This window comes from Eptatretus burgeri, chromosome 7, assembly GCF_056783735.1.
Source record: "Eptatretus burgeri isolate ZD-2024b chromosome 7, Ebu_testis_v1, whole genome shotgun sequence".
Classification (NCBI taxonomy): domain Eukaryota; kingdom Metazoa; phylum Chordata; class Myxini; order Myxiniformes; family Myxinidae; genus Eptatretus; species Eptatretus burgeri.
The window spans coordinates 44,370,164-44,389,858 of NC_140967.1; the positions used below are offsets into that span (position 1 = coordinate 44,370,164).

The window sequence follows — 19,695 nt, forward strand, 5'->3', positions numbered from 1 at the left end:
CAGGCCACATTGTTAATCATGAGGTAAATGAAGAAAATGTATGATATTTTGCATGATATGCAAAACTTTGAATAATGATGCAAAGTTATTTAATTATTGACATAAAAATAAGGATGACATATACGTTTTGTGACTACATGAGCAGCATGATCTTGATTGAATAATGATTTTTAAAAATCAGAAAATATTTATCAACTCTATTGCGACTGATAAGTCACATGATTTGTCTTTATTGATTGGAGTTAGATTTAAAAAAATTAAAGTCAAAATATTTATCATCTCTATGCACGAGGGGTTAATTTTTTTTTTTTTGCGTTGCTCGTTTTGCATGTAATTAAGTTTATTATTGTTTTTCAGACCAAAAAGATTTGATCATGGGAATGATGGCATGGAGGTTGTGCAGATATTGAAGTTAATTTAACTAAATGTAACCACTGTTAACACCTCAGATTTATTATTGGTCAAAAGCACTTCATTGTTTCTAATTTGATTTCAGGCAATGCTGCTTGGTGTTTTGGCGGAGAATTCAATACTCTTTTCAATGGCACCTAGGCTTATTGAACTCGCTAATGAAATGGTAAGAGATCCCAAAGCACTGAATGGACTGTCCATGGACCAGACCAGTGCATCCTACAAAATGAAGTATGGACTGTCTGCTACAATGGAGGGGGACATACTCCAGATTCTAAGGTCCACTCACTTCTCTATGAATATGGATGAATCAACGAGTAACAATCTTAAAAAGGTTGTTTGCATCTTCGTCATTTTCTATTCACCTGTTCAACAGACATCTGTGATACACCACTTGGCCTCTGTCAGCATGATAAAAGCTGATACAAACTCCATATTGAAAGCGGCCACCACTCTAATGGAGTCAAAAGAAATTCCCTGGGAAAACCTTGTATCAGTTCTTATGGACTCCTGCAACGTGATGAGAGGTTCCAAATCTTGATTTGAAATGCCGCTGCGCCAAGGACCCACCCCTCATCTCTTACATGTGGATGGAGACACATGGCATGTCCATAATGCCACTCGACAATTTTGTCAGCCATTTCACTGTAGAATTGAGGAACTTCGTACCAACATCTTCGATAATATCAAGTGGTCCACCGACTTGCGAGACTTTCTCCAAGAAATCCGTGAATTGATTGGAATTGGTTTCACAATGCCTGAGAGATTTGTTTCACACAGATAGATATCCAACTATGACGTGCCATTGTCAAATCTGAGGCTGTTCGAAGTATACACCATCTTCTACTATTCTTTCCTCAACAAAGCCGACAAGTCTCTTTACCTTCCAACCCTGGTAACAATCTTCCACAAAAAAGATCTTTCATCAGAAGTGAGAAGTCACTTGAGGGAAATGATGTCATCCCTTGGTGCCAAGAATATGACTGAAGATGGGAAGAATAGGAAGAAGAGGATTTGCTTAAAACTCTTCTATACAAGGTTGGACACACTGCTGACCCTGAACTTCTATACTTCAGTCCTCTGCATGGTGAAGCAGGGTGTGATGATGTTCGAGTCGAAGACCCTTCTCATCCACAAGCTCCATGACGAGCAGATAGACCTATTCAAGAAGTTTATTGTGCGTTTCATCAAACCTGAGGCCCTCCTGAATGCTGGGCCATCACAGCTCAGACAGCTTGATGTAGATGCTAATGCTCAAAGAAACAAGGATTTGTTCTATGGAAGCTGTGGGTCACTGATCAAGAACTCGTCTATTCAGGACTTCAAAACAAAGGCCAAACAAGCATACTTACAGAAGAAGTTTCCTCTTGGAAACAAACTTGTGGAGGCTGCATCAGCCTCCCTGGCACGAGGCCATAGCACAACCAGGCGGCGATTGAATAGTCTGCCCTTGTTAGTTAGGAATGTCATGAAGGAATCGGAAACAAGGTCCTATGACCGAGAAGTCCGAGAATTTCAAGTGGAGAAGACATTGCCATCTCCACTTGATGCTGGCTACAATTAAGTGCCTCTATATGGTTGGTGGATGGAAGTGTTCCGACAAGGAAAGTATCCACATTTGTCAGCAATGGTCAAGGCACTGATCTGTTTTCATAGCCCTCAAGTTGAAGGATCGTTCATCACTATGAGGGACATCATTGATTTGAAGTCCTGCAGAATGGACATTGGCACATATAGTGCAATCCAGACAGTTAAGTATGCGCTGAGGACCAAACAGAAAGGATCAGTGAAGACATTCTCCAGGAAAAATGTCATTGTGGACCCCAAACTCTATATCAACATTTGGACATTCAGCACAGCAAGCGGTACAGAGAAGACCTGAGCAAGGGCAGAAGCAACTAGAGGGGAGCACTCGGTAGAGTGCAAAACCTCCGCCGCCAATACTGCTAGGTCACTCAAGTGAACCTGATATCCTATTCATTCAATTTGACGTCAACAGTGCTCACAGAGTTATAGTTTGCAACTTTCCCTTTTACTTTTAACTTTTACATACTCAATTCATTCGTCATAACTAGATTCCTTGAGACAGAAATTGATTTTACATGGGTATATCCACCTGAAGTTCCAAAATCAGCCGCAATTATAATTTTGGCATGTTTTTTTGTTGGAAATCACTTATAACATGTAGAAATGCAAAAAAAAAAAAAAAAAAAATCGAAATTTGGTTGAAAAAAAGTTGCAAAAATTTTTTTTCTCAAACAATTTATTTGGGGGGGGTTGGAAATCAACTAAAATATGTAGAAATGCAAAAAAAAATTCTTTTTTTTTTGGGGGGGGGGGTAACAATTTTTTTGGGGGGTTGGAAATCACTTAAAACATGTAAAAATGCAAAAAAAAAATTTTCTCAATTTTTTTTTGTGGGGGGGGTTGGAAATCAACTAAAATATGTAGAAATGCCAAAAAAAAAATTCTCTAACAATTTTTTTTGGGGGGGTTGGAAATCACAAAACATGTAGAAATGCAAAAAAAAAATCTTTTTTTGAGGGGGGGTAACAATTTATTTTGGGGGAGGTTGGAAATCACTTAAAACATGCAGAAATGCAAAAAAAAAAAAATTCTCTAAATTTTTTTTTTTTGGGGGGTAACAATTTTTTGGGGGAGGGGGTTGGAAATCACTTAAAACATGTAGAAATGCAAAAAAAAAAAAAAAAATTCTCTTTTTTTTTTGGGGGGGGGGGACCAAGTCCAAAATTTAATGGCATGATCATTGGGCCATACCTAACCCCCCCCCCCCACCCACCAAGTTTCGTCGAAATCCGTCGGAGTTTTTCCGTAATACTGTTCACAAACAAACAAATAAACCAATGTCACCCGCAGGGTGACCCGTATCTTGCCAAAAGGTGACCACGTGTGACTTCTTTGAGGTCACACTGAGGTGAACAGAGCTGCTATCCACCAGGAGCGACTCCTTGAGGAATATCTGCCTACGAGAGATTCCGATGAGAATCGTTCTAGAGTAACCATGAAAAATATGCGTTTGCCTCATAACGTCACCAAATGACGTCATAATGTCTCAAGCTTGACATATCGAGAAAGCACTCGTCGAGGTGTTCAATTTGAGGTACTACACGATATGGTTCCTAAAACTTGAAAATTTGACCTTGGGGTCAAATATGTTTGACCTGAGGCGCTAACCATGAAGGTCAAGGCCAATCGCCACCAAAAATTAATCAGCTGAGCGCCAGACCATGAACTATATTCCCATGAAGTTTGAAGACGATCCGATCAAAATTACTCAAAAAATAAGGGTTTCGTCGACTCCCCTGATTTGCGACAGTGACCTTGACCTTTGACCTTCAAAATTTTATGCGCTGAAAGGGACCTCCTATCGGCCTCTGATATGCGAAGTTACAAAAATTTCCAATGATAACTGTGCTCTGCAGAGTGATTTATACGTGATTACAGACCAAAAAAAAATAAAAAACATATGAAGGTCAAGGCCAATCGCCACCAAAAACTAATCGGCTGAGCGCCAGACCATATACTACATTCCCATAAAGTTTTGAGATGATTAGATTAAAATTACTCAAAAAATAAGGGTTTCGTCGACTCCCCTGATTTGCGCCAAAGTGACCTTGACCTTTGACTTTGACCTTCAAAAATTTGTGCACTGAAAGGGACCTCTATAGGCCTCTGATATGCGAAGTTACAAAAATTTCTGATGATAACTGTGCTCTGCAGAATTTTTTATGTGATTACAGACAAAAAAAAAAAAACATACAAGCTGACTAACATATCTTGCAAAACTTCGTTTTGGCAAGATAAAAAAACCATATGAAGGTCAAGGCCAATCGCCACCAAAAATTAATCAGCTAAGCGCCAGACCATGAACTATATTCCCATGAACTTTGAAGACGGTCCGATCAAAATTACTCAAAAAATAAGGGTTTCGTCGACTCCCCTGATTTGTGACAAAGTGACCTTGACCTTTGACCTTCAAAATTTTGTGCGCTGAAAGGGACCTCTATAGGCCTCTGATATGCAGTTACAAAAATTTCCAATGATAACTGTGCTCTGCAGAATTTTTTATACGTGATTACAGACAAAAAAAATAAAATAAAATAAAGTAAAACATACAAGCTGACTAACATCTTGCAAAAACTTCGTTTTGGCAAGATAACAAACAAACAAACAGAAAGGGGTGAAAACAGTAACCTCCATCCATCTTCAAAGATGGCGGAGGTTAATAAGGCATTCCTTGGGAATCTTTGTTCTGGTTATCATCTCCAACATTTTTGCTCTGATTTTTGCTTTTGAAGATGTGTTTCACAACCTCAAAACTGAGCTCAATTTTCCAGGAAATTGCTTTATTTGCAGTGTGAAATTACAAACTTTTCTGGGTTAAGACTCCCCAGTACCCAATCAATGAGAGGATTTTGTCATTTTTAATTTTATCTTTGTATTTTACTGTGATTATTGCTTTAAAAAGTCCATTTCAAAACTTCAAAATTAAGCTCAATTCTTCAGAAAATTGCTTTATATACAGTGGGTAATTCAAAATTTTCAACCAACGATGGGTGGGGGGGGGTGGTTTTTTTATTTTTTTAAGAGTTGTCTTGAAGCTAAAATACTCATGCCATCACTGATGTGATTCTTGTGATTGTGTTTTAACTTCCTTTCATTTTCTTTTTATATTGTTTGCAGTTCTGGATACATATGCCAATGGTTTCCTCTTGTGCCTCTTGTGATGTCGTCGTTGATGGTGACTCCCAGGGCCTTGGAGACTTTGACAGCAATGAAGACACTTGGCTATGGTGAGATCGACAAACTACAATGGTGTATGAATTATTCTAACTCAACGTGTTTGTTCTATCTTGGTACTAGTGCCAAGAACTTGTGTTTGTTTGAGCTTTCTGCATAAAGTTGTGGCATAACCATGATGTCCCCACATCTGACGGATGCATTCAGCATTAAGTTGTTTTCACTAAAACTTGGGCCTAAGATTACTACTTTACCTTTTTTGACCCTACAATTGCCCATTTATGATGTCAGCCTGGGAATGGCTCAAACAATACACTTGAGAATGACCACCATAACTAAAAATGATATCTTACAAATTTTGTAAAAATCCCACCATCAGATTCAGCGAATCACTTTGAAGATGTTGATAGACAGGTGATACCTTTTTAAACCTAAAATGTAATATAATTGTTTTTGCATTGCCTTCTGCTCTTTGTATGAAACTTTCCAGACATGCTCATGGTTGCCCCCTTTCACCCTCATTGAACATGTTTGCATTATTTAGGTGGCACCGCTTTCGCTGCCTTTGTGATTACAACAAGCGAATCAATCTTGGTGAGTTTTGATTTCACTCGCATAAAACAAACATGCCAGATTTCTGTGATTTTAGTGGAAGTTTGCTTTTTTGTTTGTTTGTTTGTTTTTTATGAATATGTTGAACTTGAGGCTCATGGAAGAATGAATGGCAGTGTAATGAGTGTGTCCACCAAGACTGAGATGCAAAGAGAAACAAGTGAACATCGCTCTGATAAATGAATACAAGCAGATTGGGTGGATAGACTATGGATAGTCATTGGGGATGATATGAGATTGATGTGGCCCACAACTTTGAGTGGCTAGCCTGAACCAGGCATAGGAAGGTGGTTCCATCGGCAGGACAAGAGAGGGACAAAGGGAAATGCCCATGATGTTCACTATTTTGGATTCTGCTATACCCAGGAATGCAAGGTGGGATGCTGGAGCCCTACCCCCCAGGGGATATCGCTAATCTATTGCAATGAGAACAAAAACTTATGTGGATTGTGATTAAATTGGTGCCAAAGAAGGACCCTACCTCACAAATAATGTCCAGAGGGTATCATGGTTTGGAAATGAAGTGTCCAGGAAGGATTTTTTTTTGTATACCTTGTCGAGGCTCTTGTGAGAGGATTGTTTTTTGGTGTGGCCCAGGAGGCTCAAGTCACTCATTTCAAAATAAGCCTCTTACTGAAGTGAACATTCCTCTGCTGAATACAACCATGAACGTGTCATTCATCTGATGAATAGGAGAGCAAAATATACTGCCTTTCCATCATACACTGCAATCGTACAGCACTGGATGTGATGTAAATGTCATAAATTTGGTGTTATTCCTGCCACTAATTTGAGTGACAATTTGGGATTTGCATTGTACTTGTGTTAAGGTTATAGAGTTCTTGCCGATGTTGGAGTGAAATGGTTATTTTTGGTACATGGTTTTGGTGGGAAGCATGAGGATTTGCGATGGTGTGCCATCGACTTAGCTCGAGTTAGGACTTGCACTGCATATGTCCTGAGGTTAGCCATGTTACTTGGCAATAGAGTTATCATTAAGCTGAATAAAGTCGTTGTGTGGTGATGGTGTTTAAAAGTTTCTTTCATCTGAAGGATGACGTCATCTTTATTCTATAAGTAGCATTGGTTCTCCTCCACTTCAGTTTTGGAATTTTGCTTTCCTATTCTTCTTCATTCAACTTTATTAGATTCAATGTAAATAAAAGTATTAGAAGCTTCATTGCAACACCTTCATGTTTGGCTCTTCATCATGCACATCTGCTATATGCTGTACACAACTCATTCACCGTTTGGAGTACAGTTTTATCATTGCGATTTCTGTCAGCCTGCATGTGCGGTGTGTCGATTTGCTCTGATTTGAACTTTTATTGAACCTATATATATATATATATATATATATATATATTTTTTTTTTTGTATTTGGAATCTGAGATTCTCTCATAGAGGGCTCAAAATGTGTCCTTTCCTGGGAAGTGGATTACCCCTCCACCCCCCCCTTCCCCTGTGGTTGGAAAAAACATTTTTACAACGAGAGTAATATAACACCTTACCCCTGCACAATCTTGAGAAAAAAGGACATGGGGTGTGGTCTGCAGGCAGCAAATTTGATTGGTCAAGATGATGTAACATGCCGTAATATTTTGTCCAAGTTTTGCTCAACGAAAGGTTGTTTTAAGTGCCAATATGGTGATTTGTGTTGTAGTGTTCAAGTAAGTAAATCAAATGAAATAAAATAAAGATTTTAAAAGTTTATAGAAAAAAGAAAATTGGCAAACATCCTTCATTTGGAGTAGAGATGACTCGTTCTCCCTGGACGACTTCTGCCCATTTTGTGATTATTCTTGAAATTTATCTTGATGGTGCCTGCCAATAGACCAGGCATTCTTTCATCAGTCCCTCGTTCTCATCAGTCCATTTCACTGCACGAGTTCCAATAAGAGCGAGACAGGAATGCGAAGTGCATTTGTGTTGCTTCATACGAGAAGCACGAAGAACCATAATCTTATTTGGTGAGATAGCTTGATGTGTAAAACGTCCTTTAAATCGACCCTTTTGCATGATGTTCATGGTGCCGTACTGCACTTGCAGCAGCCTGTACGCATACTGTATTCAAATGGTTAATGAAGCATTTTGTTCAAAAATGGTCGTATTGCTACGGGTTTTGTTGCGTGACGCGAACTCAGTTTCTGTACAGATGCTGTTCAAAACTAGTCTTTTATACAGAGCAGTCGGTCCAGGTTGGCAAAAAAAAATTAAGACTGGATTTTCTCAACCAATTGTTGAGAGGAATATGCTAACCGCCGTGGGAAAGAAGCTTTGAAGAAGGGCTCACACCCAGAGTGATGCTTCACCTTCTTTCTCTTGGTGGTTAGCATACCTCTTTCAGCACTTGGTTGAGAAAATTCATTATTTAGTACAGATGAGATATAATCAATCTGTGGAGGTGGAATAGAGATAATAGCAAATCTTAATAATTGGAATGGTCTCGAGAACATGTCTCTTTAAATTGGCAAAGAGTTCCTAATGTTTCCTTTTTCTTTTCTATTTTATTTCTTCTAGCTTGTCTAACAGAAGTTTTGAAAGCATGATGATAATTATTGTGACCTATGTTGAGGTTTGATTACTCTGTGATCCTTTTGACATGCAGCTCTCGAGATAACGGCTGACCTTCCATCAGAAGATGAAGTTGGTAAATGGCTGGGTGAACCCATTAAGGCTGCACTGCTGCCAACGGGCATCTTTTTAACCAACAAGAAGGGTTTCCCAGTGCTTTCTCGTGCTCACCAGCAATTGCTCTTTCGCCTCTTCAAGGTGAGTTGTCGCATTCCTATCACAAAGCCTGTCCATGTCTCTAGTTCATCCACCTGGAGTGACCGAAGCCCTTGCCTGCCCATACCAACTTGCAACTTGTCTCCCAACATGCAGCTTGATGTACAGTTTGTGGTGAAAGGGACCAATCGACATTCCGATAAGGAACTGCGCACGTACCAGCAGTACTTGGAACACCTTTTCCATAATAGACCGGCGTCAACATCCTATGACCTGTATTCCAAAGGTTACGAAGATTATCTGCAATGCCCCTTGCAGGTTTGTTATGCCTTGTTGGATTCCGATTACCCAGCTCGATATTCATGGCACACAGCTTATCTTGTTTCACAGGTCCAGCCAGTGTAGATGCTGCAAGTAGTTTGGATTCGTGAAAGTCGCTTGTGAAATTATTTCCTGCCAAAGCATCAATTTATTTAACTTTGAAGGTCTCTATTGGAAAAGAAAACATTAAATGTAAGGCACCAATTGGCTTTATATCTGTTGAATTTATTTTCATTTGAAATCTTATCCCTCTGGATAAATAACTTATTTTAAATTACAAGCAATTTCAATGCAAGGGGCTGCCATTTGGCCCATCAAGCCTCCACAATCATACCAATATGTAATTACAGTACCCCTCCCCTTCTTTCTCCCCTTTCTCCACCACTACATTTCTATCAAACTCAATTTTTTAAATATCTACCATTTCTGCTGTGACTGCCGTTGCAGTGAGACTATTCCATGTATTTATTACTCTGTGAGTGAAAGACTCCTGCCTTATTTAAAGCCAGTGATTTTCCACGTTCATGGAAAATGTACGGCATTCACGGAATCGGTGACTTGAAACGGAAAACTGAATCTGACATGGCAAGGGGGGGAAGTAATATAACAAAAAATAAAGTGAGGATTAGGTTGATTTACAATAGAACTAGAACGGCACTCGGTGGAGCGCATACCTGTGCCAGGCTGAACAGTTTACGTTTTGTATCCCACTGATATGCCGGATCTGGATCCAGACCTTAACCAAAGTGGAATGTGCTTGTTCATTGTCACCAAACCAACTCTTCCACCTAGTTTTGTCCAAACTCGTCCACAACTTTTTGAAATATCATGCTACATATTGTTTGACCCCATCTCTCGATGGTGAAGAATCACTTTAACAATTCTCATATCCAGATCTGGAATCAAATCAATTTGTCCTCGTCACACGCAAGCTGTCCACCAAGTTTTTGCCGAATCCATCCACAACCTTTCAGGATATCCTGCCCACAGACAAACAGACTCCTGGGGTGGCCGAGGTAATTACAAATCGACTAAACTGTATGACTCTCCATAGATGTATTTAATTCTCACAGCATAATTATGAAAAGTAGTAAAAAAACAAATAATAATAATAATACGCAATTATCTTTAGTCTATACTGTCTATACCGTCCGTAGCTGCTTTGGACGAGTGTCAACGTGAATCTCAATTTTGATTGCTGGCAGTAAATACTGAATATAATTTGATGTAAAATCTCTGGAAAACCCAGTCAAAGTGAAGTTTGATTTAAAAGTTACCCCATCTTGTTGAAAATTCAGTGAAAATACACCCTGAAAATATGATTGTCAGCGAAAACAAAATGACGGTCATCACACGTGCATGCATACAACTTTGGAGAAATTTTATTTTCTTTCTTCAGTGAAATAAAATCGGCAAAATACAGATGACATTGCCAAAAAATAAATATGAAAACCAGAAAACCCCTTGGTGTGTTTTGTCACTGTACACATTGCCACCTCTGCATACTTCATATGCAAATGTGCATACATTGGACATTGTAATCCTGTTAAAATGCAGCGTGTGTGTTTGTTTGATTAGGCACTCAAACAGCTTGGCAGATCTCCACCAAATTTTGCGTGCATGCAATATATTACCTCCGTCATCAAAGCTGGACAGGGCTTGTGTTTTCACCCTTGTCTGTCTTTCTCTGTCTCTGTCTCTGTGAGCCGGATCTACTATAAATAGATGAGGTGTGTGTGTGTGTGTGTGTGTGTGTGTGTGTGTGTGTGTGTGTGTGTGTGTGTGTGTGTGTGTGTGTGTGTGTGTGTGTGTGTGTGTGTGTGTGTGTGTGTGTGTGTGTGTGTGTGTGTGTGTGTGAGAGAGAGAGATACTTTTTTGTCTTAATTACATACGTCTATTCATTAATTACACACTATTGGAATGTATTTTTTGAACCTTTAGACTGCTGAGACCCCTTCGAACTTTGAAGAACCTTTATGATGACCGCTAAAGTCCCTGTGGACCCTTTAAGACTCGACTATACCACAAAAAATCCATTAGAATTCCCATGTTTTTAATGCATGCCATGTTAAGGTATATAGAGCAGCTTAATGTCCTTTTACCATGGCATGACAATCTAATTACAAAATTTATAACTTAATGATAACATTGCAACAAAGCATATATTGATTAACACTAACAATAGTAGTATCATATCGCAATAATAATAATGAACTTATAAACCCCATGTTGGCCCCAAGTACATCAGGGCTTCATGAAAGGCTAGCTAATGCTCAAGTAGTGCAGCAGACAGGTACATGCAACAAGGCTGTGAAAACCAATGAAAATTTGCTCCATCAGACTAACGGGCCCACTAGTATCTCAAAACATTACAGACGGATTCAGATAAAACTTGGTGGACAGGTTGGGTGTGTAACGAGGCCGAATGATTCCGGATACTAGAATTTTTTATTTATTTATTTATTTGATGTGATACAGGAGACAGAACACAGAACACAGAACACACACCAAAAACTATAAATATAGCACAATATCTCAAACAGTTTTGGATGGCTTATGTAACGAGAACAAGCCGATTAAATTTTGGTTCAGATCCGGCCTATCAGTGGGATACAAAATGTAAACTGTTCAGCCTTGCTGAAGTATGCGTTTTTCTGAGTGCCGTTCTAGTTATGCCCTGCTTTTTTGTTTGTTTGGTTTTTTTTTGTCATCCTGTTGGCAAAATACACCGTCCAGTGCCACACCGGTCAGGTCCTGGGCACAAAATAATTCCTCCCTCCCTGTGAGGGTGTGTTGATGATGCAATTTTTGCCTGTACACATTGTTTACTTACCCCTGTCGGAGAGAGAGGGTATTACTGGATGGGCACAAAACTAATTTGCCCCCACCATGACGCCCCACTCCGGCCCCTTTCCTAACCACTTTTGGAGGAAGCGGGTGTTTTTGGTCAACACAATTTTTTTTTTTTTTTGGTATACCTAGTCGAGACTGGAGGAAGAGCTAGTACATTAAGCCGATCAGGACGTAACAGACAAAAACAGGACACAACACGCATGCATGGGGTGGACAAGATGAACACAGAAGGAAACTCCAACGAGAGAAAACTGGAAAATTGGAAGGAGGAGGGATTTGAGTGGGGTTAATGAGGGTACAAGAGATCATGGTTTTTGGATTGGGGATGATCTGAGATTGTGGTGAACAGCTGTCTTGAAGACCTGGAGGGAAGAATGAGATTGAAGAGGATGTAAAAGTTTATTCCACATGTGAGAAATAAAGAGGAACCATTTAGTGGAGGTGAGTGGTGATCCTGGATTTAGGTAGTTTCACCAGAGGGGGGTTGATGGTGGACCATGCGAGTCCTGCAGAAACCTGGGAAAGGGGGGGGGGAAAGGATGGAAAGAGCAGAGGGTGCAAGACCAGAAAGGAGGGGGTAGAAGACAGAGTGACCACCAACCTGTCTGCGATGGTGAAGTGTTAAGCCCAGAGACAGCTTCTGCATGGGAGATTCCAATAATCTTTAAGGCCTTGGTTTCCACAACGTCAAACTGAGCAATATGTGAGGTGGGGAGGCAGCCCAGAGGGGAGAACAGCACTCAATCAAGCTATGGATGAAGGCCTTGTAGGTGTATACAAGTTCAGGTGTGCCAAGGAAGGACTTTGTATGGCAGAGGATGCTCAGTCTCCAACTGGCTTTGGGAGCCAGCTTTGAAATGTGATTTGCCCAATAAGGATCATGGCTGATAGTGAGTCCCAGGAATTTGAATGACTGAACTTCCTCAAGAGGATTTTTAAGAAAGTAGACAGGATTTGCCAAATGGTCCTTTCAGAGAGAGATGGTGAAAGTGTGATATTTGTCAGGATTGAAAGACCTATTTCAAGTTTTTGACCAGCTTGTGATTATTAACTTTTTTTTTCAAGGTCTGAAGAGAGGGAAGAGGCTGCAGTTTGCCTGTCTAAAGGATGAGAGATGTCACAACAGAGGATGTAATCATCAGCAAATAGAAAGCAAATTTTGCAGAGTAAGAGAGATCATTGATGAAGATGAGGAAGAGGACTGGGTCCAGAACACTGCCTTGGGGTACTCCAGCCTCGACAGGATAGGAGACGAAATGATTCATCGAGTGCCGCATGTTGGTTAGGAGAGTAGAGGAAGTCACTAAGCTGTGTGTGGAATTGACATTGGATGTCATAGGTGGAAAGTTTGTTAAGTAAGGTGGGATGCCAAACTGTCAAAAGCGCGAGAGAGTGCTCTGATCTCATGTTTGACATTGAGGGCCTCCATCCATTGTTTGGTGAGTAGAACCAGTATGTCCACGATGGAGTGACCTTGTCTTTAACCAAATTGGTGATCTGAGATGAGGTTGTTGGAGAAAAGGAAGAATTTCTTATCAACTGTGATGATGAATTCCCTGACCTTGCTGATAATTGGAAGTAAGCTGATAGGTCTGTAGTTGAGGGAATCAGTTTGTGCTCCTTTTACGTCTGCCACCGAAAGTGGGCGGAGGTTATGTTTTCATCCCTGTCTGTCTGTTTGTTCATTTGTTTGTTTCTTGTGTGATGGGGCGAAATGATTAGATTTTGGTGAAGATCCGGATACGATAATTTTTTGAGTGATTCTTCACCATTAAGTGATAAGGCAAGAAACTGTATATAGCACGATATCTCAAAAAGTTGTAAATTATAAGGAAATCACTGGCTCTATACTAGTACCATCCTAACTCTCTTCTTCTTTCCTCTGATGCAGTGGCCTCTGGTCCTATCAGTGTCCATTCTGCTGAAAAACTCTTCTGCACTAATTTTGTCTGTACCTTTTATTATCTTAAACAATAAACTTAACTTGGAGAAAGTTAAGTTTATTCGGTCATTTTAATGAGTTGGTAGCATAAGGGTTTGATTCGCTTGACACGGAAAGATCATGTTGATTCACTAAAGATATGGAGGATTAAAAGAGTTTTTCTCTTCTGTGACTCCACAAATGTTTCTTATTGTGACCGTGTTTGTTCTAGCTTTTGGGAATTTGCGGTGATTTTAAAATCGATAGAAGTTGTAATTTTTTTTTCATGTCTTTTTGTGCAGCCGCTGATGGACAATCTCGAGTCGCAGACATACGAAGTATTTGAAAAAGACCCTGTGAAATATTCACAGTACCAACTGGTACGCTGACAGCTGCCACATATTTCTGTGTGAATTTACCATACAGTGGGGAGAACAAGTATTTGATACACTGCGGATTTTGCAAGTTTTCCCACTTACAAACCACGTAGAGGTCTGTAATTTTCATCATAGGTACACTTCAACTGTGAAAGACGGAATCTAAAACAAAAATCCTGAAAATCACATTGTTTGATTCTTAAATAATTAATTTGCATTTTATTGCATGAAATAAGTATTTGATACATCAGAAAAACAGAACTTAATATTTGGTACAGAAACCTTTGTTTGCAATTACAGAGATCAGACGTTTCCTGTAGTTCTTAACTAGGTTTGCACAGACTGCAGCAGGGATTTTGGCCCACTCCTCCATACAGATCTTCTCCAGATCCTTCAGGTTTTGGGGCTGTCGCTGGGCAACACAGACTTTCAGCTCCCTCCAAAGATTTTCTATTGGGTTCAGGTCTGGAGACTGGCTAGGCCACTCCAGGACCTTGAGATGCTTCTTACGGAGCCACTCCTTAGTTGCCCTGGCTGTGTGTTTCGGGTCGTTGTCATGCTGGAAGACCCAGCCACGCCCCATCTTCAATGCTCTTGTTGAGGGAAGGAGGTTGTTGGCCAAGATCTCGCGATACATGGCCCCATCCATCATCCCCTCAATACAGTGCAGTCGTCCTGCCCCCTTTGCAGAAAAGCATCCCCAAAGAATGATGTTTCCACCTCCATGCTTCACAGTTGGCATGGTGTTCTTGGGGTTGTACTCATCCTTCTTCTTCCTCCAAACACGGCGAGTGGAGTTTAAACCAAAAAGCTCTATTTTGGTCTCATCAGACCACATGACCTTCTCCCATTCCTCCTCTGGATCATCCAGATGGTCATTGGCAAACTTCAGATGGGCCTGGACATGCGCTGGCTTGAGCAGAGGGACCTTGCGTGCATGGCAGGATTTTAATTCATGACGGCGCAGTGTGTTACTAATGAATTTCTTTGATACTGTGGTCCCAGCTCTCTTCAGGTCATTGACCAGGTCCTGCCGTGTAGTTCTGGGTTGATCCCTCACCTTTCTCATGATCATTGAGGCTCCACGAGGTGAGATCTTGCATGGAGCCACAGACTGAGGGAGATTGACTGTTATCATGAACTTCCATTTTCTAATAATTGCGCCAACAGTTGTTGCCTTCTCGCCAAGCTGCTTGCCTATTGTCCTGAAGCCCATCCTAGCCTTGTACAAGTCTACAATTTTGTCCTTGATGTCCTTCGACAGCTCTCTGGTCTTGCCCATTGTGGAGAGGTTGGAGTCTGATTGATTAAGTGTGGACAGCTGTCTTTTATGCAGATAATGAGTTCAAACAGGTGCAGTTAATACAGGTAATGAGTGGAGAATGGAAGGGCTTCTTTAAGACAAAATTAACAGGTCTGTGAGAGCCGGAATTCTTACTGGTTGGTAGGTGATCAAATACTTATTCCATGCAATAAAATGCAAATTAATTATTTAAAAATCATACAATGTGATTTTCAGGATTTTTGTTTTAGATTCCATCTTTCACAGTTGAAGTGTACCTATGATAAAAATTACAGACCTCTCCGTGCTTTGTAAGTGGGAAAACCTGCAAAATCGGCAGTGTATCAAATACTTGTTCTCCCCACTGTATGTCCTGTCCTGTTGGCTGAAAACATGACTGAGGATTGAAAGTGATGCTGCTTTTGTTTTTTGCGGTTACATGATATTTATTTGATGTCGTGCATTATCATTGTTCACACTGGTGTACACTTTTTTTTAAATATATTTGTTTACAAGTCATCGAAAATGCGTTTTGGTGAAGGACCCAACTGTGCAAAACTTTAGTAATATTTGTGAAGTAATCATGTTGTGAAGAGTGTACGGACCCTGCGTTATGCATTAATGTACTCCTGATCCCTAATTCTGTCTCCTTTCAGGCAATATACAGAGTTCTCTTGGACAAGGTTCCAGAGGAAGAGAAAGATACGAAAGTTTTGTACGTACAATGTATAGATCTTTTTGCATCATGATGTAAATTATTCCTTAGAACTGAACATCCATAGCATGCACTTCACCTTTGCAGGAGTGTAAGCTCCGATGGAAACCTCACTTCGCGTGCCTGCCAGGGTGGTTATGGTGTTGGGTGCCGGCCGGGGACCATTGGTGAACGCCACTCTGCGTGCAGCTCAGCAGGCCAGTCGCAAGGTCCGCGTGTACGCTGTGGAGAAGAACCCCAACACCGTGGTGACGTACGTCTTGCACCAGGAACAAACCAAGGAAAGCCAACTCGGGATGGGGAAAGGGGGTTCACTGACATTCTTGTTTTTGTTCGTTATCTATTTTTTTTCACACTCAAATCTTTTTATTTATATTGCCCATCCCTTTTATATTAAAACTAGCAAAGGTGCCCGTCGCTTTACTGACACATTTAATCAGATGATGGCATGTTTTACTTTTTATTTATAATTTTATTTTTTGTATACATTGTCGAGGCTTGTATAAGAGATAACACACACAAACGTATAACAAAGAGAGCAGGAGATGAGAGGGGTGGGAGATGGAAGTACAAGCAGTGGGGAACAGAGACTACAGGAGATCTGTGGAAGGGAAAGGCATGGGGCGTGGTACACAGTGTAGACAAGATGGACATTACAAGGACTTTCATGAAGGAAAACGGAATTTGGAGGAGGTGGGTTTGGAATGGATTAACAGGGGTAGAAAAGATCAAGGTTTTGGATGGGGGAAGATATGATGTGGTGGTGAACAGCTGTTTTGAGGACTGGAGGGAGGAGTGGGATTGAAGAGAGTGTGGGAGTTTATGCCATACGTGGTAATAAATGGTGAAGGTGAGCAGTGATTTCTTGATTTTTGCAGTTTCACCAGAAGGGGGTTGCCGACGGACGTTAAGTATCCTGCGGAAATATGGGTGGGACAGACTGCAGACAGAGCGGGGGTGGGGGGGTGAGGCCGGAGTGACCTCCACTTAAAATGAGTAAATCCATTTACCTCCACTTAAAATGAGTGAAATGAAACCTTTTGAAAATTTCTAATTCTTTTCACTCAGATTTCAACGTCACTGTAATGCATATTCTCAAGTTGGTTAAACTTTCTTTATACTGAATGAGGAGATTATTTGTAATACCGGATACCACCTGTTGGTGCTATATGATGCACATGTACAAAGAGATAATTTTATAAACATATGTGGAAAAAATTATGGGCCCAGACTGGGAATCGAACCCAGGTCTTCTGGCAAACCGGACATGTGCTCTGCCATCTAAGCTATCTGGGTGACCCACCGGCTAAGCAGCGCAATTCTTCCACATATACAAATGCCACTCTTTTCCAAAATTTTCCACATATACGTATTTATAATGCTGGTTCCATCCTGTTCATTTCTAATTATATTACTATGCCAAACACTGTGTGTGTGTGTGTGTGTGTGTGTGTGTGTGTGTGTGTGTGTGTGTGTGTGTGTGTGTGTGTGTGTGTGTGTGTGTGTGTGTGTGTGTGTGTGTGTGTGTGTGTGTGTGTATATATATATATATATATATATATATATATATATATATATATATATATATATATATATATATATATATATATATATATATATATATATATATATATATATATATATATATATATATATATATACACATATATACATATATACATATATACATACATACATACATACATACATACATACATACATACATACATACATACATAGTGTGTGTATATAAGATTGGGGCGGTTGTGGTGACATTTTTTTTGAAGAAGAAGAAGGCGCTTTCAACCAAAAGTAAAAACTTGATCGACTCCGCTAATTTGAGCAAAAAAGCAAGAGCATACCCGGTCTCAGGGCAACGTTTCGCCGGCTTCATCAGGCACAATAGACCCTGGGCCTCAGCACGTATCCGGTTTTTATTTTGATACGACCACTCATTTCCGGTCACTTACTGGTGCTCGAGGTCATGGATCATTAAGTGTGACCGACTTTGACCTTCATGTATTTGCGTTTTTTTTAAGCACTTCAGGACTCGTTTCCTATATCCACCTGGGAAATTGGAAATCGGCCAACATCACAGCATTACATAAAAAGGTGCAAAAGCAGATCCCCTTAACAGCTTAAGTACAGCCCATTTAGCTTGCTGTACTTCCAATCATCAGCAAGGTCATGGAATCCATCATCGCAATGACATAAAATCGTTCCTTTTTTCCAACCACCTCATCTCAGATCATCAATTTGGATTCATACCTGGTCAATCCACCTGGGGCATGCTGCTACTCTCCCAACAATGGTGGAAGCCTTCAATATCAGGCATGTTTCTGTTTCTCTGGACATGTCTCATGCTTTTGATACAGTCTCGCATCATGTCTGGCTCTCCAAGTTGTCTGCCTATGGAATCCAAGGCCAACTTCACTCTTGGATTACTGACTTCCTCCACTCTCGTAGACAACGTGTGGCTCTCAACGGAACCCTTTTATCTCCTCACCCTGTCATGGCTGGAGTACCCCAAGACAGTATTCTTGTCCCCATATTATTCCTAATCTTTACCAATGATCTTAATGACACTGGAAATTCCTTTTTATCTCTTTGATGACTCCACTCTCTGCCTTGACATCTCTCATCCTTTTAACAGACAGGCGGTGACCTCTTCCCTCTCCTCAGACCTTGACAAAAATCACAAATTTGTCAAACCCAATTTTGCTTATGTATCCATATTGTCCATCCTTTGCATTTTCCCTTACCCCTCATTTCCTGCATCCCTTGTTGGGCCGTCGGCCTGCTGTTGTTTCCCCTTTCTCCGACTGTTCCCTGATTTGTTCTGTGTAATCGCAATTCCACAACCCGAGACCATGTTAAAAAAAATATATTATTTTTTATTTTTTATTTTTAAAGGATTCCGTGACATTCGTGGCATTTTTCAGGAACGTATTCCCCGCAAATAGTTGTGTGTGTGTGTGTGTGTGTGTGTGTGTGTGTGTGTGTGTGTGTGTGTGTGTGTGTGTGTGTGTGTGTGTGTGTGTGTGTGTGTGTGTGTGTGTGTGTGTGTGTGTGCGCGCGCGCGCGTGCTATTATATTTATGACTCGCAAATACAACCAACCCGTCACTTGAAGGAGAGGTGGGGGAGAAAGTGGGAGGGAGAGAGAGAGAGGAGGCAAAGAGGATGAAGAAGGGGGAGGTGGGGAAAGCGACACCTCACCATACGTTGCTATTCACTGGGGGAGGGAGGGATGCGTTAGAGAGAGAGAGACAGAGACAGCGAGAGAGTGACGTGTGGGAGGAGAGGGCTGCATTTTATTAGGAGGGGGCAGTGAGGAAGGGGACACAGTGAGAGAAAATGGTGAGGGGGGAGAGGGGGGAAGACAGGTGAGGCGGAGAGGGGGAGGGAAAGACAGGTGAGGGGTGGAGGTGGGGTTAGCAAAGGGAATGATATGTGACGCTTTATGACCGAACATGATTAAAATTAAAAAAAACATGTCAGAACAGCTGTACCCACAATATCACAACAGAGTTTGTAAAGTAATCTGCTGGCACATCTGCAAAAACTTTGATATTCCATTTCCAAAAAATTTGTGGAAAAATGAACGAAAAGCAATCACTGAAAACATTGAGGTACCACTATTTCCGACCTTATGATCCCATCGAGCATGAGCATCGAAAACGAAGCATTGCGATCAGATATAATACTTAGGT

At 40.7% G+C, this 19,695-nt stretch overlaps 1 protein-coding gene across 1 annotated transcript in view; it reads left to right on the forward strand.

The window, feature by feature from the left end:
• PRMT5 (protein arginine methyltransferase 5) overlaps positions 1 to 19,695 on the forward strand; it is a 96,926-nt gene that overhangs the window by 31,150 nt on the left and 46,081 nt on the right. Inside the window, exons 5-11 of the mRNA XM_085888259.1 lie at positions 5,116 to 5,225; positions 5,717 to 5,766; positions 8,393 to 8,556; positions 8,671 to 8,832; positions 13,912 to 13,989; positions 15,925 to 15,983; positions 16,114 to 16,236. Of these exons, the coding sequence (XP_085744385.1) occupies positions 5,116 to 5,225; positions 5,717 to 5,766; positions 8,393 to 8,556; positions 8,671 to 8,832; positions 13,912 to 13,989; positions 15,925 to 15,983; positions 16,114 to 16,236 (746 nt within the window). The remainder of the gene's footprint in view (positions 1 to 5,115; positions 5,226 to 5,716; positions 5,767 to 8,392; positions 8,557 to 8,670; positions 8,833 to 13,911; positions 13,990 to 15,924; positions 15,984 to 16,113; positions 16,237 to 19,695) is intronic.